An 18526-nucleotide genomic window follows, 5' to 3' on the forward strand; every position below is an offset into this window, starting at 1 on the left:
CCGCCTTGCCTCAGCCTCATAGACACATAATCCACCTGTCACTTTGTCCACATTCTTCTAAGCAAGCACTTGAGAGACGGCATTGAAATGGACAAGGCACATCATCTTTGAAATCAGCAATGCCTGGGTCAACTCCACTCCGCCACTTAATGACCTGTCACTCTGCCCTCCAGAGCCTCGGCCTCCCACCCCTCTGGGTCATTGTGATAATGAAGCATCCTGGCGGCTCTGAATGCAGGCACAGGCCAGGTGCAGCATGGCTCAGCCCCTGCCCACTGGCCCTGTACTCACTGCTCGTCTTCCCTGAGCATGTGGGGGCCAAGGGACCAAGGCGCTCGCGCTCAGAGGAGAGGCCAAAGGGCAGGCAGCCGCAAAGCCAGTGGGGCTCGGCCAGAGTGTGAGGAGGGAGCACGGCTGAAGGACAGCTGAGGGAGGCCGAGAGAGCCGAACAGACTGGCAAGAAAAGAGAATCAGAGGAGGGCATTTGACATAGAAAATCCATTAGCCAACCTCAGAAGGAACTTCAGCTCCCATTGGTCAAGCCAGACAAGGGCCCTGAGGAGAGCTCTCAGCTTCAAATGGGTGAAACTTCTAGCCACTGGGCTCTAGGCCCTCCCAAGTCCCCTGGCCACCCCAAGTCTCTCCCATAGATTGTCAGTGCCTTTTGCAGGACCCAAGGCTGGTGAGGTGTTGACTCATCTCAACCCACGCCACTTGGAATCCCCCTGAAGTGGCACTCGGGGGACCACCTAAACTGGAGAAAGCAGGCCTGTTCATATCCAGACTCATGCACTGTCCAGGAGAGACTTGGAAGATCCTGGTGGCCTTTCAACCCAATGTGAGCACAAGCAGTGTCACCTAGGAAATTCTGGCTAAGGGGAAAGAACTGGTCTCTTCTCCACAGAACTGATTTCTTTAACACTGCCCCCTTTGTTGTGAGGTGTAGGCAAAAGAACATGGGACTATGAGTCAGGAGGCTTAGATCATGGGCCAGGACACCTGGATTCCATTCCCAGATCGGCCGCTGATTGGGACTATAATCTCTGGCACGTTGTTTAACCTCTCAACGGCTTGTATTCCCCACCTGCAAGTTGGGGGCTATAATCTCTGCCTCTTAGAATGCACAAAATGTAGGAACAACTCTGGTGGAGTGTGCCTGCCCGACCTGAGTGCAGGGGTTATGCTAATCGCTGGACCCCTCCCCCAAGTAACTCACCTTCTCTGTGTGCTCCTCACTGCCCCAAGCCAAGGACTCTCCATGTGCCTTCCCTCCTGGGGCACCCCCAGCTGAGAGGTTAAGTGGGACCCAGAGATAATCGTCTCTCAAGAGAGGGGACTCAAAGATGAGAGGTTGGTTAGGGGCTTGAGGAACCTGCATTTTGGGGCTCCTCTACCTCAGCTGACCCCAGTTATCTCCAGATGTCCTGAAGATGGGGCTGGGCCAGCTCCAGATGGGAGCACTGAGTCTGCAGCTAACTCACTCATGAGCTTCCTGCCACTGTCAGACCCTGCCATGGTGGCCCAGGGCTCCTGTCCAGCTCTGACCCGAAGCCCCAGTTAGGCAGTGCCAGGCCTCTGGGAAAAGCAAACCAGCCTGGCTCCCCATCCTTGGCGATTCAGGGTCTCTGATCTGCCCGTTCTGTTCCCTCAAATGCCACTACTCATGCAGAGTCCCTGGCCACCGCCCCAGGCCACAGATGGCCCACAATCAAACCTCATCCATGGCAAGCAGATTGCACTGCTTAACGCTACACATTTTATCCCAGGGGATTTCAGGTTTCAGTGTCTGTCATCTACATGTTTCAGTGTCTACTGTCCAATGAATGGGGCTAAAGGCTGGAATTCAAAAAACACCTTGAGTCTCTCAGCGAGCTAAGTCCTGGGAACACAGGGGCAAGTATCTCTTTAAACATGCTCCTTGCATAGCAGGTCACACTGGCCTGCAGCCACAACACCCCGGGCAGTGATCTCACCAGACTCCAGGAAGCCAAACAGGGTCAGGCTTGGCTAGTCCCTAAGCGGGAGACCTCCCAAGCAAAACACAGGTGTTGCTGGTGATTCAGCAGCCGGCCCCTCCCTCCTGGAGTCTAGTTCTTCTCAGGTGTTGGAGTTGACACTGGGATGATTCTGTGAGCGCCTATGAGTACCAGGCGGAGGAAGGGGGCGTGGACCGCGGTGGATGCTAAATGCTCTTTCTGTGCCTCCACGTGTTACAAGTGTCGACACTCACTGTTCTGAAGAATCAGGGTGTATGTGCTTCCTCCCTCCCCATCCCCTGCCTACTTCCTAAGGCTGGTTCTGTCAGCCATCGACCTAAATTCCTTGGGCTGTTCCAACCAGATAAGGAATGGAGGAGGAAAAGGCAGCCAACCTCCAGAGAGACCCACTGGCCCCCACCCCAAACAACCAGGGACTGTGACTGTCACCAACTCTGGGCCTCAGCCCAGGATGGTCCCTTCTGGTTTGGGAACGGGTGAGGATTAAAGGGGTCCATTAAATGAGGGTGGTCATTAGCCTGTTTTATGAGCACACAGATATTCATTATACCCTAACCCCGTCATTAGAAGCTGCAGCGAGAGCTCATGCCCTTCTTTATTGCAGTAGAAACTGAGGGGGTTTCTCCCCCAAGGGAATACTCCTGCTGCTTCGGGGCAGAGGCCCCTGCCCAGGGGAGGCCCACAGATTCCACTCCAGGCCTGACTCTCTCTCCCTTTCAAGCTCCTCCACCCCCAATCCTCCCTCCCCTTGCCACTAGCAGCCAAGTGGGGAGATCACGCTGTGCCAGGAGATGCACTAAGGGCCTGAGGCTTCTTTGGGATGGACGAGGAGGCCCTGAAGGAGCCCAAACCTGGTAGCTGAAATGGGACCCTTTCCATCCAAGAGCCCATTTCTCCTTCCCTTTCCCCAGCTAAGCCTGCTGTCAGGTGAAAAGACTATTCCCGCTTCCTCCAGGAAGCCCTCCTTGCCAGACTAGGCCTTCTGTCAGTACTCTTCTTCACACTCAACACACCTGTAATCACCTCTCTACTCCCTTGTCCCGCCAGACTGTAGCCACCCCCACATCAGCACAGTGCTTGGCACCAAGCCGGAAGGAGCCCAATAAATGTGGGAGCCAGAACAGGTGAACCGGGATGGAAAGAGGGACTCTCTCCCGGCCCTGATTCCTCCCTCTGCCTTTTCACACAGTGCGAATGATCCGATGGCCTGACTGCTTTCTCAAGGCTACAGTCAGCCGGTAACCCCAACGCAAACCACCTGCCATTGTCTAGCCCACGCCCTCCACTCACATCCTAAATTTAACCCCTCACAAAAATCCCATCGAGCAGCTGGTTGGGTCTCCCCTTGCGCTCTGCCCCCTCCTTGTAGGAGCATACCCGTGACAGAGTCCAGCAGGGGCAAGCCCACCCCTCCAGGGCCAGCCACTAATGGCAGGCTTGGAGGGCAGAGGAGGGGCGGGGGCTTGCCCTCTTCCCCATTAGGGCTGGAAGCGCCAGTGGTAATAGGTTGGAGCCCACCCTGCTGGTGCAGGCCATCGAGGCTGAATGGAGCGTAGCCAGACCCCACAGAGAGGAGCGGGCTCCAGAGCTGGCAGATTAATCAGCTGTCGTTTGCATTCATTAAGGGCCCCTTGCTTGTGCACCACGCCAGGGCAATTAACTGCTCTCGACAAAAAGTTCTGGGGAGAAGTTTGTCTCGGCTCCCCGTGGCACAGCCAGGGATTGACCTAGCTTCCTAGTATCCATACTCTTAGGGTGGAAGGCTGCTAAGGTCCAGTCACATAGCCAGAGGATTGGAAGGAGACTGGCCAAACCCCAGACCAGAGGCCTTGGAGAACAGCTATGGTGGAGGCCAAATCTCTGAGCCCCTTGACCCTGATTGGGCTTCTTCCCTGCTGTCACCCCATCCCCTTTCCTCCCATCTCCTCATGCCCCTGGGCACCGTCACCTGGAACTGTTGGGCCCTCCTCAAAGTTGTGCAAAGACACATTTCAACACCCTCTGAGGCTGGTGATGAATCCGAGCAGCACAACTGCCCCAAGCTGGGTCTCCACCTGCCGGGAGGAAGGCGGCGCTGGCAGCCTAATCCCTGTGCCAGGCCTGGCCCATGGGGGCTCAGCCGAGGGCCCTTCACAGGTGACCACCCACACTAAAGGGACAGCTTTGTGCCCCAGGTTCAGATGGCCTTGGCAGAGCAGGCCGTGACCCCCCTCCCTCTTCCAGGGTTATGTCAGCCCTGAAGCATGCTGGAGACGATGGGACCAACTGTGAGGTCAGGGTGGAGTTGATTGAGCTCAGTCTCAGTTGTTTTTTTCATTGTAATTGCCAAGCTCTCCAGATTGGCATTTGCCTGCCAGGCACTGTAAAAGGTGACACAACCCAATGGGAGGGAGCCTGGTCCCAGCTGACAACTGGACCCCAGTGGCCACACACACTCTTCCGTGGACCCAGACAAATGAGCCTGGTTTGACACAGGTAGACAGGGACACAAAGGCACATGGCATGGGCCCTGGCGTAGCCAAGGAACCTAAGGACAAATGGCAAACTCTGAGGAGAGAAAACTGAGGCCCTCCGTTGGCCTGAGGCCCGCTGGGCCCAGGGCATAGGACAGACTGGACTGTAAACCTGCCTCCTCTGGCCTGTGGGCTACAAGACAGCCGTGGTCTCCAGCCTCCCCCTTCCTGGAGGTCCCTGAAACATTCTTCCCCCTCAAATAGGTTCAGGAGTGGGGAGCATGGTCAGGAGAAGGGAGCATCGTGGGCATGTCAAACATACCCCGGAGATCTCTTCCAACAGTGTCCCCAGGGGTGCCACACACTGCTTTACCCAACTCCAGAACCTCCAAGCTCAGAACAGTGAGTAATGCCACTCACTGGGAGAGAGGGCACCTGTGGACCCCTTATCTCGGGTCCTGGCCAAGCCCAGCCCCTCCTGGTCTTCCCACCTCCTCTGACCATGCAGGGGCCCACACAGTCCCAATCATCTGACTGAAGGGCTGGGGTCACCTCAGTCCCGATGGTTCAGCCAGGCCCTGACGCAGAAAGGGTGACCACCAGGGACTCTAGAGCCTGGAAGAGACCAGAAAGGAGCCACCATCAGGGACAAGGGCTCAGAAGGTTCCCACTATTGCTGCCACCGCAGATCTGCTGAGGAGGCCCCTGCCTGGCCCGGCAACTGGGTGACAGACAGCAGGCCACAGGCCTGAGAGCAGGACTCCGGGCCCGTGCTTCCAGCACTTAACCGTACATCTGAGTCACCTCAAGTTCTTGTTGAAAGGAAGATTCTGATTCACTATGTCTGGGGTGGAGCCTAGCATTCTGCATTTCTGATAAGCTCACAGGTGCTGCTCACAGTTGCTCTGTAAAAAGCAAGATGTGGTTGAAAGGAGACCTAAACTGCTTCTGTCACAGTTTCTAGTGAGCAAAGTTTCATGGAGTCTCCCAGTCTTGCCAGCATCTTGTTTTGCTCAAAATTCCTGACCCCCAAGTTTTCTTCCAGAAAGTCCCTCTTGCCTTCCTTCTTCCCTCCTATCCTCTCTCCTTGCTTTCCCCTTGTTTTCCGTCATTCCTTTTCACAAGGCAGCCCTTCGGTGGGGGGAGAGAGAGAAGGCCCCAAAGTATGAATTTTTGCTTTTTCTTTCCACTAGAGACAAGCACACAAGCCTGAACTAGGGCAAATCAGGGCAACGAAGCTGAGGACAGCCCAGGAACCCAACTGCCACCAGCTTTCCTCCTCTAGAATACACACAAAACACACATGCACACACATACACACACACACCTTTGTGATCTGGGTTCACGATCCCAAGCTCATCTCAGAGTGGCTCACAGAGCTGGGGTTGGAGACAGAGTGACCTGGTCTATGGAAAGCAGCTTTGCTCAGAGACAGCTGTCCATTTCCTAACTGGCACTGGAGTGCAGATTGGGACACAGAGAGGGGTTGAGGAGACAGAAGAGCTAGAGCATGAGCCAGGCACTCTGAGAAGCCGTCACAGCTGTTGGTGACAGTTGTCCCTACTCTAGATCTTGAAGATCCCATGCAGCTCTCACAGTCACCCCCATGTTCAGACTAGCAACGCCCGCTGACCATTCACAAGCCCCAGGGGACATGGTGCCCCAGGCCAGGTGGCTGTGGGTGCAGGGGCTGCAGGCCTTCTCTGTCAGCTGGAGTTGGGAGGTCAGGGCCCGCCCCCACTGGTTGGTCCTCCCTAGTTCCTCCTCTCCTCCCTCCCGGGGTTGTAGCCACCCAGCCAGAAAGACTGGCTGCTGGAGCTAGAGATGGAGGGATAAGAGCCAGGCTTGAAGAGCAGACTTGTAGCTCCCACCCCTCCGGTTAGGCTGCAGTTTCCCAAGCCCTGTAGTTGTTTGGGGGATTTACTGTACCCCTTTCCTAATTGTTCTGCTGCTGCCTGGGAAAGGGAGCATGCTGACATGCAACTCCTTCCATGGCAGAGACACCCCACTGCTGGCTGGCTCTCTCCCACCAGCTCCCCACCCCACTGGCACTCAGACTCTGTCAGTTCTTCCTCACAGACCTCAGGCAGCTCTTCTGGGTCCTGGGCTCCTGCCAGCGGCCTGGAGATGTTCACACCCACCTTCCCCAGCCCCACAGCAGGGGGCTTCAGCCTTGCCGCAGACCCCTTCCCAAGCGCTCCCTCACCCTAGTTCTTTCCCGTCATGTTCAGCCCCTGGCATACCTCCACTGAAGGGCCGCCCTGGAGAGAGCGCGTGCGATTATATGTGAAAACGTGTGTGAACAAGTGTCTATATTTCAGTGTATTGTGTGTGTGTGTAAAGGTATTCACACGTGTTGTGTGCGCTTATGTGTATCGGAGTGTGTGTGTTTTGTGAGAGCATGTGAGTACACGTGTGTGAAAGAGTATTGTGGGAGAGTGTGTGCAGGCATGCGCATGTGGGCATGTGTAAACACGTATGTGGAGAGTTTACAAGCATGTGTGTGTGAGCCAGGGGTGAGTGAGTGTATGTGAGCCTGTGTGTGAATGTGAGCTTGCATGTGAGTTTGTGTGTTGTGTGTGGGTGACTGTGTGGACATGTGTGTCGAAGGGTATGTCAGGGTGTTTGCCTGGGCTTGTTTGTGTGAACATGTGTGTAAGTGTGTGTGTGGGGTATGAGCGTGCGTAGACACAAGTGACTCTTGTTCTCCCCTCTGAGTCTCACGCCCAGCGCTGGAGTGGAGAGCAAGGACCTGCAGACCCCCACCTTCCTGCTCCCCTGCTCCCCTGGATGGGGCATGACAGGCTCCTCCTAGTCCAGCCCCTCCTCTCTCACCCCCTGCCACTCCTATCCCTTCCCACCAGTTTTGGAAAAGTCTTGCCACTGTTTTGCTTCCCTTCTCCCATTACCAAGCAGCTTCTGGCCAACTTTCCATCCTCCTTGCTCCCTCCCCCAGGATTCTCCCCTGCCCCACCAGACCCCTCCTCCCAGCCCTCTCCTCTGTGTCACTCTGAGTCGCTCTGTCTGTGAGGACGTGTCTCCGTGTCTCCTCTCCGTGGGGTTGGGGAAGACAAAGGAGTGAGGAGTGGGGGAAGGAAGGAGGCCGGCTCAGATGGTGTCATTAAGAGATATTAATGCCCCTCATCAAGGCATATTACTAAACATTATGTGCCACGTGCCCCAAGCACCCTGGGTGAGTGCAGACCCAGCAGGAAGGGCCCCGTGTTCACAGCTGAGTAGCCTTGGAGCCCATGGTGCAGCCATTAGCCTCAAGAGGTTGACCCTGCCAGGAAACTTCTGGAGCTGCCACAGCCAAAGAGCTTGCAGGATGGGCTCAAAGGGTGGCAGGCTAAGGAAGGAGTGTCCCCATCCCCACCCCTCGCCTCAGCTTCCCCATCCAACTGCCAACCTCACACCTCACCCCCATCACCCCAGGACAACAACCACACCCTGCTCCTTCCTCCACTGAGCCCCTGGAGCCGCAGTGACCCCTACACTTGGACAGCATTGCAGGACTCCAGAATATTCCATTTCCTCACTTCATCTTCACAACAACTGTATGAGGAAATCAGGGCGCAGGTATCATTATCATCGCCATTTTATTGGTACGGAAACTGAGACGCGGAGAAATTAGGTGTCTTGCTCAAAGCCAGGTAGCTAATTGGTAATGACATTGGACTGAAGCCCAGCTTGCCCTTTAGAGTGGCTGTGTTAACAGTGCAGTCACTGATGCAGTGGGGCTACTTTTAACTGGCGCTATTTCCCTAGTTCCTGAAGTTGCCAAAAATCAGACCATGTAGCACAGCACCTTGAGCAGGACAGTGTCTCTCTGTCCCCTCCAAGTGGGTGCCCCGGGGAGGGGGTGGGGGTGGGGGGGAGTGTCTAGAGGCTCACTTTTCCTTAGTGGAAAATTTCCTGGAGGTCCTGGGCCAGAGGGAGCTAACTTGGTTAAAGATCTTGGCAGGATGCCTACCACGTTGGCCATGCCTCGCAAGACATGGCTGCGCCTTCTTTGCGTAGTGACCAGTGCATAAACTTACACTGCTGACCCCCCGTGAAGTGGACAAAACGGCCTGCTCTTGTTATTTGCTCTTAGCGTTGCAGTCTGATGCCGTGGCAGGATACAAAATTGGTTATTTTCTGTGACAACCGCAGTGGTGTTTAAAATTATATAAGGTATTCTCCATGTGTGTTTAAGAAGATAAGAACTAGCATTTTAATAAGATCACTATCCCAAACAGTTAAGATAAAAAGAGTTGGGGAGCTAAAAATAGGAGATTCAAGAGATCAGGGAAATGTGTTTATGAAAAACACCCAATTCCCTCCATGATTCCAGATAAGTGAGGCATTTCCAGCCACCTGTTGTTGAGACAGAAAGCTTCAGCTTCTGTTCCATGCACCTAGAACTGGCACTCCTGAGTCGAAACTGACATGGGTGCACGATCATTATATTTAGCTAGCAACTCTTGACACTTGCTCTCAACCTACTTTACCATACCTTGTCAGTTTCCAAGTGGAGCCGTCTTGATGCGCCCATCACTGTGTTCTTTACTCCCTTTTACCTCCCCACCCTTCCTGCCACCCTACTCTGGAGCAGCATCCAGAGAATGGGCGCCCTGCCACAGAAAGCACTGCAGAGACGCCAGCCCACAAGCCTCTGAAATTCACAGGTGCAAATGAACTCAGCAGGTTTCCCCCAGGGAAAGCAGAGGGGCACCCCAGCAAAGCAGGCCCCAGAGGGGTCCAGGGGCTAGAAGGTGCATCTGTGTGACAAGAAGTTTTGGGAAAGAGGAAGAGCCCAAGATACTCGGGGAAGTTGCTCCATGTGGATTAGTGATTAGTCCTGGGTATTCCTCTCTCTCTCTCTCTCTCTCTCTCTCTCTCTCTCTCTCTCTCTCTCTCTATCTATCTATTTATCTCTATCTCTCTCTCTCTCTCTTTCCAGATTTTATTTTTCCTCAATCTACATGTAGTACCTTAATGACCTGAAATGAGAAGTTATCAGTAAAAGGGAAGTGCATGGTGTAGGAGTCCCAGACGCCCTGCTCTGAGTGAGCAACAGGGCTCACTCCATCCTGGTCTGGCCAGCCACAGAGCAGTCTGGTCTCCAAGTCTGGCCCCATTCTTGACCAGAGAGGTGACTCCTTCACCCACCCACCCCCACTCCCCCCTCCCTCCCCCATGAGCTTCCTGGGACAGCATTTGGTAAACAAAATGTCTTGCCTAGGACCTGTGGATACAAAGTTCAGGCTACTGGTGGCCTTGATTCTGGCAAATCATAATCTGCCGGCCATTGCCTAATTCCAGCCTACATTTCCAGTCTCACCTCAAGCTTCTTGTAGCCCCACTTGCCCTCTTCATATCTTGTTTACATATTTATACATTGCTTAAGCAGTTTCCTCACGTGAAGCTGCCCTTCCTTATGTTGTCCACTGGGAGACTGAAAAGCTACTCTTCCTTCAAGGCCCCGAAAATGTATAGCTCCTCTCAACAACTTTCTCCCACGTCCCACCCCCTAGCAGTAATGTCTTCCCCTATGCTCCTGCAGCGTGTCCTACGTACCTCGATTATCAAGCCAGGCCTGTGGTAGATCTGTCCTTATGATCTGTCTGCCTCACTAGATGGTGAGCTCCTTAATGTATGAAATGTGTCTCATCCAGTTGCTGTCTCCAACACAAGGCTTTTCATTCATGGATTCATTTAGGTACTCATCTCCCCTGCTATCCTTCCTTAAGGCCAACTCTATACTAAATACTATCAGAGAGACACAGAGCAAGAAAGCGGGAGAGAGGCAAGACAGGATGACTGATTTAGGAACCCCATGTGCCTCCATGTGGCCTAGAACAAAGGACCTGTGTTTTTCTTTTCTTTTTTAAATTTATTTATTCATGCATACAAGAACTGGGGTCCAGGCCAGAGGTGCAGGAGGTGAGAGGATTCAGCAGAGACAGAATGGGGAGCAGAGCAGGCAGATGAAGTGAAAAACACTGCTGAGGGGAGCAGTGGGCAGGACAAGAGAGGTCTGCTGTGCCATGTGGGTCACCTCCGTGGCCAGAGATCAAACTTGTGCTGCAGTGGCTTTGGATAGCTTCATAGTACTGTACTTTAACCTGTTGTGCCACCAGGGAGGGCCCCTCGGTACTTTTCAAGCCACAACCTTGGTCTTGGGAAATCTTGCCTCTCAGAGACTGACAAAGCCTTTGGAGAAGCTCTTCTCATCCTGGGTAAATACTCCGAGAATCAAATCAGTTCTCCTTAGCCACACCTCCACCCTACCCCATTTTGGCCTCTGGAGACCCAAAGAAGTAATTGACTCCAGCTCTGAAGTCAAAGCAAAAATCAAAACCTGCAGATCCTGTTGCCAGTCCAGAATTCGCTGTTGGCACACTCATCATGCAGCCCCCACTGCCATGGCGGTGCCAGAAGGAAGCCTATCAGGACTTTGATGTTGACACTTCTTGAGGGAAATGGGTGCCCAAAATAATTAGCCACCTTACACCATGGAGTCTAGAGGCACTTGGCTCCCAGGAGGGCTGAGGTCTGTGCCTCCTTCCCACCTCATCCCAAGGGCTCCATCTGTCCGCCTCAGTGGACAGCCCTCCTTTCCCTAGCCACATGACAAAAGAGCAGAGCAGACCAGGACATTAATTGACCACACAGCCTTTCCCTTGGAGCAGGCTCCAGTCTCTGGAGCTGGGCCCTCTCCAGCATGGTGTTAATGGCCTGGCAGCCACAGCCTCTGAAGATCTCAGAGCAGGGAGCTGTCAGTGCCTTCTATGTACTTCCCCCTTGTTAATTGCAGAATACACAGATTGCTGGGTAGCACTCCCGATCTTGTGCCTTTCCCTCCATCCTTTGCCACTTGGCAGCTTGCAGGCAGCTGTGCAGAACAGCAGGGAGCTTTCCCATTCGGTGCCAGTGTCAGGAAGCTTGGAACTCTGTTTCTATTCTCCCTTGATTCTCCTAAGTGCTCTGTTTTGTTCACTTCTCCCTTCGCTCTCCCTTATCTCTGTGACATCTTTTTGTATCTCACCTTTCAAATTCAGGACTCTTCTGATGAGAACCACCCCGCCCAGATCAAAAAGTGAAACTTCCCACTCTGGCTGGGATTTGCAGCTAGCCGGGCAGGAGTGATTGAATCCTGCTGCCCAGATGGGAAGAGGTGGGTGAAGAGATTAAATCATCTCCCTCGCACTCGAGGAAATGTGCTGCTGACTCTGTGCTCCCAGGGTCAGCGAGCCCAGTACCTGGGGCCTCCACGAGTGTCCAGGTGGGCGGGTAGTTGCCTGTAGGTAATTGAAGTGGAATGAGGTCCAGTCTGAGAGAGCCTCCTTCCCTACCCTCCATTCCTCACAAACTGAATCTGGCTACCATGTCTCAAAGAGGAGGCCTAAGGGGTTTCCCCAGACTGCACCCTCAGTTCTCAGGAAATGTGGCTTTCTGCCTGTCCTCATGGGAGCAGTAAGCAAAGGAGAGAGGTGACTTTCATTTCATGTATTTGTGATCCTCCAAAGGCTTAATACCTCAGGGACTGACTGTCAGGGAATCCTAGGACCTGACCCGGGAGGCAAAAGGCAGTGTGGTCTGGGCCTTCACAGTAGGCTTTGTCTAGTGGTCACATGGGAAGAGGCCTGGACAGAGTCAGGACATCTAGCCCTGGCAGCAAGACCAGCTCCAGTGGCACCTTGGGCAACGTCTTCACTCACCATCTCGCCACACATTCAATGGACTGGTGTTACTTAGCTTGAGTTTTCCCAGCAGCAGAACCTGAGAGGAGAATCCCACTGCAGAGTAGCTTATTTGCAAGGGGACACAAGGGAGCACCAGTAAAGGAGTAGGGAAGGTAGAGAGGAAAAGAAAGCCACCCAGTCAGGGCTCATGAGCAAACACTGTAGGGACCAGAGCAGGTTTTGAACTCTGCTACTGGGTCACTGCTCCAAAGGATGAGGAGCTGGAGCGCCCAAGCGCCAGTTCCCGTTAGCTGTTGGTCAAGATCTATCGCAGCGGCCGTTAGCGGCCCATCACGTCTGCCCACTGCACAGGTGGTGAGTGAGGCGACCCTGGGGCCGGGAGAAAGCAGGTTGGACTTTGAGCCGCTGAGCGCCAACGTGCCAATGGCCTTGTCTCCTACCCCTGCTGCGTGCAAGAGACTCAGGGTTACAAAGGTAGGAGGCTGCAGTCCGTGCCCTAGAGAAGCTGAAGCCTCTCTGGGTTTGTTTGTTGTTGTTGTTGTTGTTTTCCCTGTGAAATGAGCCCTCCTCTCATGGAGCGCTGCAGTGAGATCTGTTGCTTGGTCAGTTTCCTGGAGAATAATGACTAAAAACCCATTAGGATTATAAAATAACTGGGGGCAGGCAGGGACTCCCAGTTTCCAACTGTGCTCCCCTTGGCCTGAAACAGCGAGATGGTCACCAACAAATCCCACTTGCAACAGCTTGCTTCACCCTAGCCCAAAATAGGGTTGCTGGAGCTCTCAGTCCAGCCCCAACTTTTCTTAAGTATCTCACATGCCTCGACAGAGAAGCAGGCGACTCCGAGGAAGGCAACAGCTGGAAAGAAACCTCATGTGCCACCAAAGTAGAAATTCTTAGCCAGTGTTCATAAAGTAAACGCTTCTCCCACAATTAGAACGAGTGCCTCTGCGTGTACCAGGCAGTCCTGCAGTTCCCCGCGTGCACACTCACGTGTGAACGCTCACGCGTGCACACATATCAGGCACGTGTGCTGTGTGTGCAGCCACAGACACACATGCTCTAGGAACCTACTTCTAAGAGAAGAGAGGGACTATTCTTAGATCCTGGGCATTTAAGGGCCCACTGAGCCGTTTGCCATCCGTCCGCCTCCCCTTGCCAATAGGGCGATGGGCATCAGACTACCCATTTCCAGAGAATGCTAAGGAAAGTTCCCTTCCCAAAGCCATACAGCCCCTGATACTTTCCTCCAGGAGTCCCGGATGTCCTCCCATGCACACTGCCAAACACCTCGAGTGCCCCTCTCCTAATATCCTGAAACCCCATCCTGGCCTGTTTTGTGTCCTTGAGGATCAGTAACACAACCATTTCTAAGCTGTTTGTAATTTCGATTATAATTACTTCCTTTGTTTAACCTTAGCATTGAGACAGTCCCTTTTGAAAATGTCAGCCTGTCTTTGCCGCAGTAAGGGAACGGTTTTATCTGAATCAGGGCCTCATCTTGAAGCGAGAAGGCACACCCCGGGGGGGCCAAGAGGAGGGCAGGGGCGGGGAGACAGGTGGAGGCAGCGCTCAGCTGTCCCATCCTCTCTCTGCAGGGCTCTCCAAGGCTTAGGCTGACAGAGGTGGGGTGTGTACTCCTCAGTCACCGGGCTTGTTGCTTGTCCTCAGGGATGGACCCAGTGCCATCTCCCTGGGGAGCACTCAAACAATGGCTGTCCCTGCTCCCCTCTGGAAATGTCCCTGAATCTCCCCCACCCCCCAGACATGTCCAGCTTTCTAATGTGATACTCCGACCCAGGATGTTTGAGGCAAGCTCATGTTTTCATATTGGGTGTTGAGTGGCTATTTCTACCACAACCCCAGTCCTCCAGGTAATATGTGCATGTTGTATTTTAACAATGGTCTTCTAAAAAGTAAGCACTTCCTGGAAGAGTGATGGGATTGTTCATGATGCCACAGGAAACGCACAGACAACACCCTAGATCAGAGACTTGAGAGCTTCTCTTTGGGATCACCAACTTTCTCACTCTTTGAATTTCGTTTCCTAAGTCCCCTCCCAGGTATTGATTTTGCGATAGAAATTTTAGCCACCCTGCATTACTCCTATCCCCAAGAGGTTAGTGAAGGTTTGTGGCCAAAGGGAGCTTAGTTGATTCTCACTCAACCCAACTCCACTCAATGCCAGCCACACTGACCACACTGACCCACCTTGCCCTTCCTCAGAGCCCTCCTTCCCTCTCTTCCTACCCCAGGAACAGTGTCTGTCCACATGAGACACTCCAGAGGGGCCTGAAGAGTGTCAGACCATCAGTACCCTCTCGCTCAACAGTTGCCCTGACGGAGCTGGGGCAGCGGCTAGCCCGGAAGGGCCAACGGCTTTATTCAGCAAACCCGAGAGTTTGCCTGTGTCTTGGCCAAGCTGGCCTGAATTGATGAGAAGAGTCTCCCCAGAGTGAAAGGGAGGGACAGGAGTGCCTCCCCACCCTGATCAAGGCTACAGATCAGACTTTCCACAAGGCTCTACACAAACCAACTCCCTGACCTTACGGCCCAGCCCCCCACCCGCACCCCCTCTCTGAGCTCAGAAAGGCCTGTTTATCACTCTGGGTGGGACCCGAGTCTGTGGGGAATTGAAGAGAGAAACAGCCAGCTTAGGTTGCTATTGTTTTGTTTAAACAAACCACTGGCTGGGCTGACTTGGAAAGAAATGAGGGGAGGCTGGAAGCACAGAGCAGAACAGGCTGGGCTGGGCTTCCCTGGCTCAACCCCCATCTCTCAATCTTGCTAGGGTGACCAGAAAGCTATTTTGGGACAGTGGCTGCTAGGCCTGGGGCCTCACCTTCTCTCCTGGGAGAGCCCAGTATCCGCTCCCTAACCCTTTCTCTCACATCTCAGCCCCTGGCCACACCTGGGCACCATGCCAACCCTGGATAAGGAAAGGCCCAGTACTAGGGCGAGTGTGTTCTGCTAAGCCCATGGAATGAATGGTGGCTGTCTGGATGCTGACAAGAGCAGGCTGAGAAAGAGTGGAAGATGTCAATGGACAGAGATCTCACCTGCTCAGGTGAAGGGGACAGAGTCAGAAGGGGACCCCATGGTGGAAGGGCCCTTCCCTCCAGTCTGGCCCCTTCTCCCAACCGAAGCTAACTTAGATCCAGGGCTGAACCTGTGGAAATAGATGTTCTAGGGAGGAGGCCTCAAGCAGGAAGAAGAGGTGGCAAATTGCAGCCCAGAATCGGGGAGAAGGGGAGTGTCAATAGAGGAGTGGGGCCTTAGATTTGCAAAAAGTAAGCCTTGTGAGGGGTTGGGTCACCCAGCTGACCCAGGGATTCTCCACAGAGAACTGAAATGAGAACTCAAGCTCCCCACCCAAATCCCCCCTACACACCATGGCTAAGCTCTCCCCAGCTACCCTCCAGAGAAGCTCTATAAGGGCCAAGAGTAGGGGCTGCACCAGGAAGGGCTTGGTGGAAAGGTGGCCAGGGCACAGTTAGGTGTTGGCAGAATCAATGAAGAGCCACGCTAATCACCATCATTAAGGCTATAAAACCCCACACCTAGGGCCTGCAGGGCTGCCTGGCGTGGCCCGGGGCCCTGAGCTGTGGCACGGACCCAGGGGCCCGGCTCCAGTCCCTTTCATCTGAGCATCTCCCAGTCCTGCACAAACAATAATTAGCACCCGCCCCCAGGTTCACCTCATTATCCCACAGACACCGAGCAGAGGGGAGAAGGGAGGGAAGGAAGAGAAGGGGGATGGCTGAGGAGGTCCCAGGGCCAAAGAATCTGCCCAGGGTCTTGGGCCAGATCCATCAAGACCAGTCTGGCCTGGCACTGACCTTCCATACCCTCCGATCGCTCAGGCAGCCGAAGGCCCCAGTTCCGAGTGGGAACTGCCTGCCTAGTTCCAAGCAGTACCCACAGGCTGAGAGTTGCATCCAGTGCCCAGTCTGGAGGCACACGGTGCAGGGGGGCATCCCACGTGGAAGCACCCTCCCAGGCCTCTCCCAAGCAGCCATCCATCTTTCCCCTCCTCCATCTCACTCTCTCAGAAAAAGAACAAACGCACCCCACAGTGATGGCTGACACGGGAATAACCCAGGTCTGTGTCTATTCTCTTTGCAGGGCAGTGACATGAAGAAAGGAAAGATTAAGGGCCAGGAGCTAACAGGTGAGTAAGACCCTCCAAGTGCCCTCTCCCAACCAAGGCAACATGAGAACAAAACACAACTTCACATTGATGTTTTGCAGCACCGAGCCCAGCTTGGTGTAATCTTCAAACTGCCTCTTAGGGTCATTGCCATCAATAGCTCCACTTTAAAGGCGTGAAACTGAGGCTGTCAGACCCACCCGCATCCCATGTCATGTGACCAGTGAAGGAGGGAGCCCAATTCAAACACAGAGGTGTGCTGGGACCTTCTCTGAGCAGTAGAATTGGTAGGGTCACCGCCTTCCCTGTGCCTGCCGCTCCCCTTCCCCTGCCCCAGCCCCAGGATATGACTGCATACATAAACCTCCATTTTCTCCTGTGTCCTTCTCCCTCCCCAACCCAGCCTCACTCCCATCCTCCCCTCCCCAGGGGGTGGCTCAGGTGGTGGCCTGGGCCCTGGTTCTATGAAGCCAGACACGTGGGCGCCAGATAGACCTAGATTGAAATCCCAGCCCCTCCACTGACTGACCCAACCCCTCAGAGCTCCTGTTTGCTCATTGAGAAATGCCAGTGATGCCCACCAGGCAGTGGTGAGGACGCCACTGACAAGAGCAGGTAGCCACAGCCCAAGAGGTGGCTCAGGGTGTGTCCCATTCCCTTCCTCCTCAGACCTCTCATCTGTAATTTCAGAAGGGAGATGCTACAGGAAAGCTTCCCAGTAAAAGGGATTCCCAGTGAAAGGAGTTACTCGCCATCTCCCCTGAGGATAAATTCCCAGTTACATAGAACCAGTGCGTTCCAATAGCAGCCTTATCCACCCAAAATCATGGTCACCAGTCTCTGGCAGCGTGGCACATGCCCACTCTCAAGGGCGCCTGGCCACCACGTCCCCATCAGCCTGGCGGGCAGCTGGCGGGAGCACGTGTCTGCCTTCCACTCGCATGAGAGTTTCCCACCCGTGCCCACATGTCTGTCTCAGCATTGGAGGTACGCATCCTGACAGAGGCCCTCCAAAAGAGCCTCAGCCCCTGCCCCAGTGCAGACCCCAAGTTAGCCAGACTCACATAGCTCCCAGCACGCCTGGGCTATCCTCACGCTGGGAGCACACACACGCACACACGCACACACATTTCTGCAGTGCAAAAACCCAGGGAGAGAGTGAACAGTCAGGAATTCCCCTGGCCATAGGGTGCAGCCGGAAGTGCACCCTAGGAAACCTTTCCAATAGCTCCAAAAGCAGGTGGTTCTTGTCTAATGATCAGGAGAAGGAGGTGGTCACGGCACACCATGGCTCCCTCCCAGCTCATCCTATCCTCACTGAAAATCCCCCATCCCCACCCACTCCCACGCCCAGAAAGACTCTCGGCTCTTCCAAAAGAGAAGAGGGACAGGACTCTTGGAAGGAAGCCCAGTATGGCCAGCAAAAGTCCAGGGGGCCCTGCATAAATTTGGAGGAGCAATGTCCCCACTCCTCCAGAAAGAGCTGTCCCCTGAAGGCAAGCAAAAAGGAGGGAGATGGACCTTCTCCGGAAGAGCCTGAGTGGGCTCCCAGTGCCCCAAGCGCCCAAATCCTACCACTTCCATGATCAAACCTTTGAACAGAGTCCCACCCACCCCCATAACCACTTCCAGATCCTCCAGATCCAGCCAAGAAATTGGCTTCTTTGGGGATTGAGTTCACAAGGAAATATTGAAAAAATAAATAAAAATTCCTGCCAAACACTCACAGAGGAAGATGGGTTTCTCTTGAGGCAGGAAATCCATGAGGAGAGACTAAAGCAGTAAGAGGATACCACCGACACCCACCACCAGAAAGGCCGGGAGACTTTCAATCAACCCACACCTCCTCCCCCCATCATCCCGAAAATGTGCTTCTTAAATGAAGCCACAGAAGATGAGCTTCTGCCAAAGATAAACCCTCATGATTTTTTTTAAAGATTTATTTACTTATGCATACAGAATTGGGGTACAGGCCAGAGGTGCGGGGGGGTGAGAGGATTCACCAGAGACAGAGTGGGGAGCAGATCAGGCAGATGGACTAAATACACTGCTGAGGGGAGCAGCGGGTGGGTCAGGAGAGGTCTGCCGCGCCATGTGGGTCAGCTCCCTGGCTGGGGATCAAACTTGTGCAGCAGTGGCCTGCAGTAACTTCGCAGTGCTGTGCTTTAACCTGTTGCGCCACCAGGGAGGGCCCAAACCCTCATGATTTTTAATGGACGAGCCCTGATCTGGGAC

General features: G+C 54.0%; 1 protein-coding gene across 2 annotated transcripts in view; it reads left to right on the forward strand.

Moving 5' to 3' along the window:
• PEBP4 (phosphatidylethanolamine-binding protein 4) overlaps nt 1-18526 on the forward strand; it is a 222571-nt gene that overhangs the window by 192974 nt on the left and 11071 nt on the right. For both annotated transcript variants that reach the window (XM_012726905.1, XM_012726906.1), the window contains exon 5: nt 16267-16312. In XM_012726905.1, the coding sequence (XP_012582359.1) occupies nt 16267-16312 (46 nt within the window). The remainder of the gene's footprint in view (nt 1-16266; nt 16313-18526) is intronic.

Source organism: Condylura cristata, unplaced genomic scaffold (genome assembly GCF_000260355.1).
Source record: "Condylura cristata isolate star-nosed mole 26May11 unplaced genomic scaffold, ConCri1.0 scaffold00018, whole genome shotgun sequence".
NCBI classification, from domain to species: Eukaryota; Metazoa; Chordata; class Mammalia; order Eulipotyphla; family Talpidae; genus Condylura; species Condylura cristata.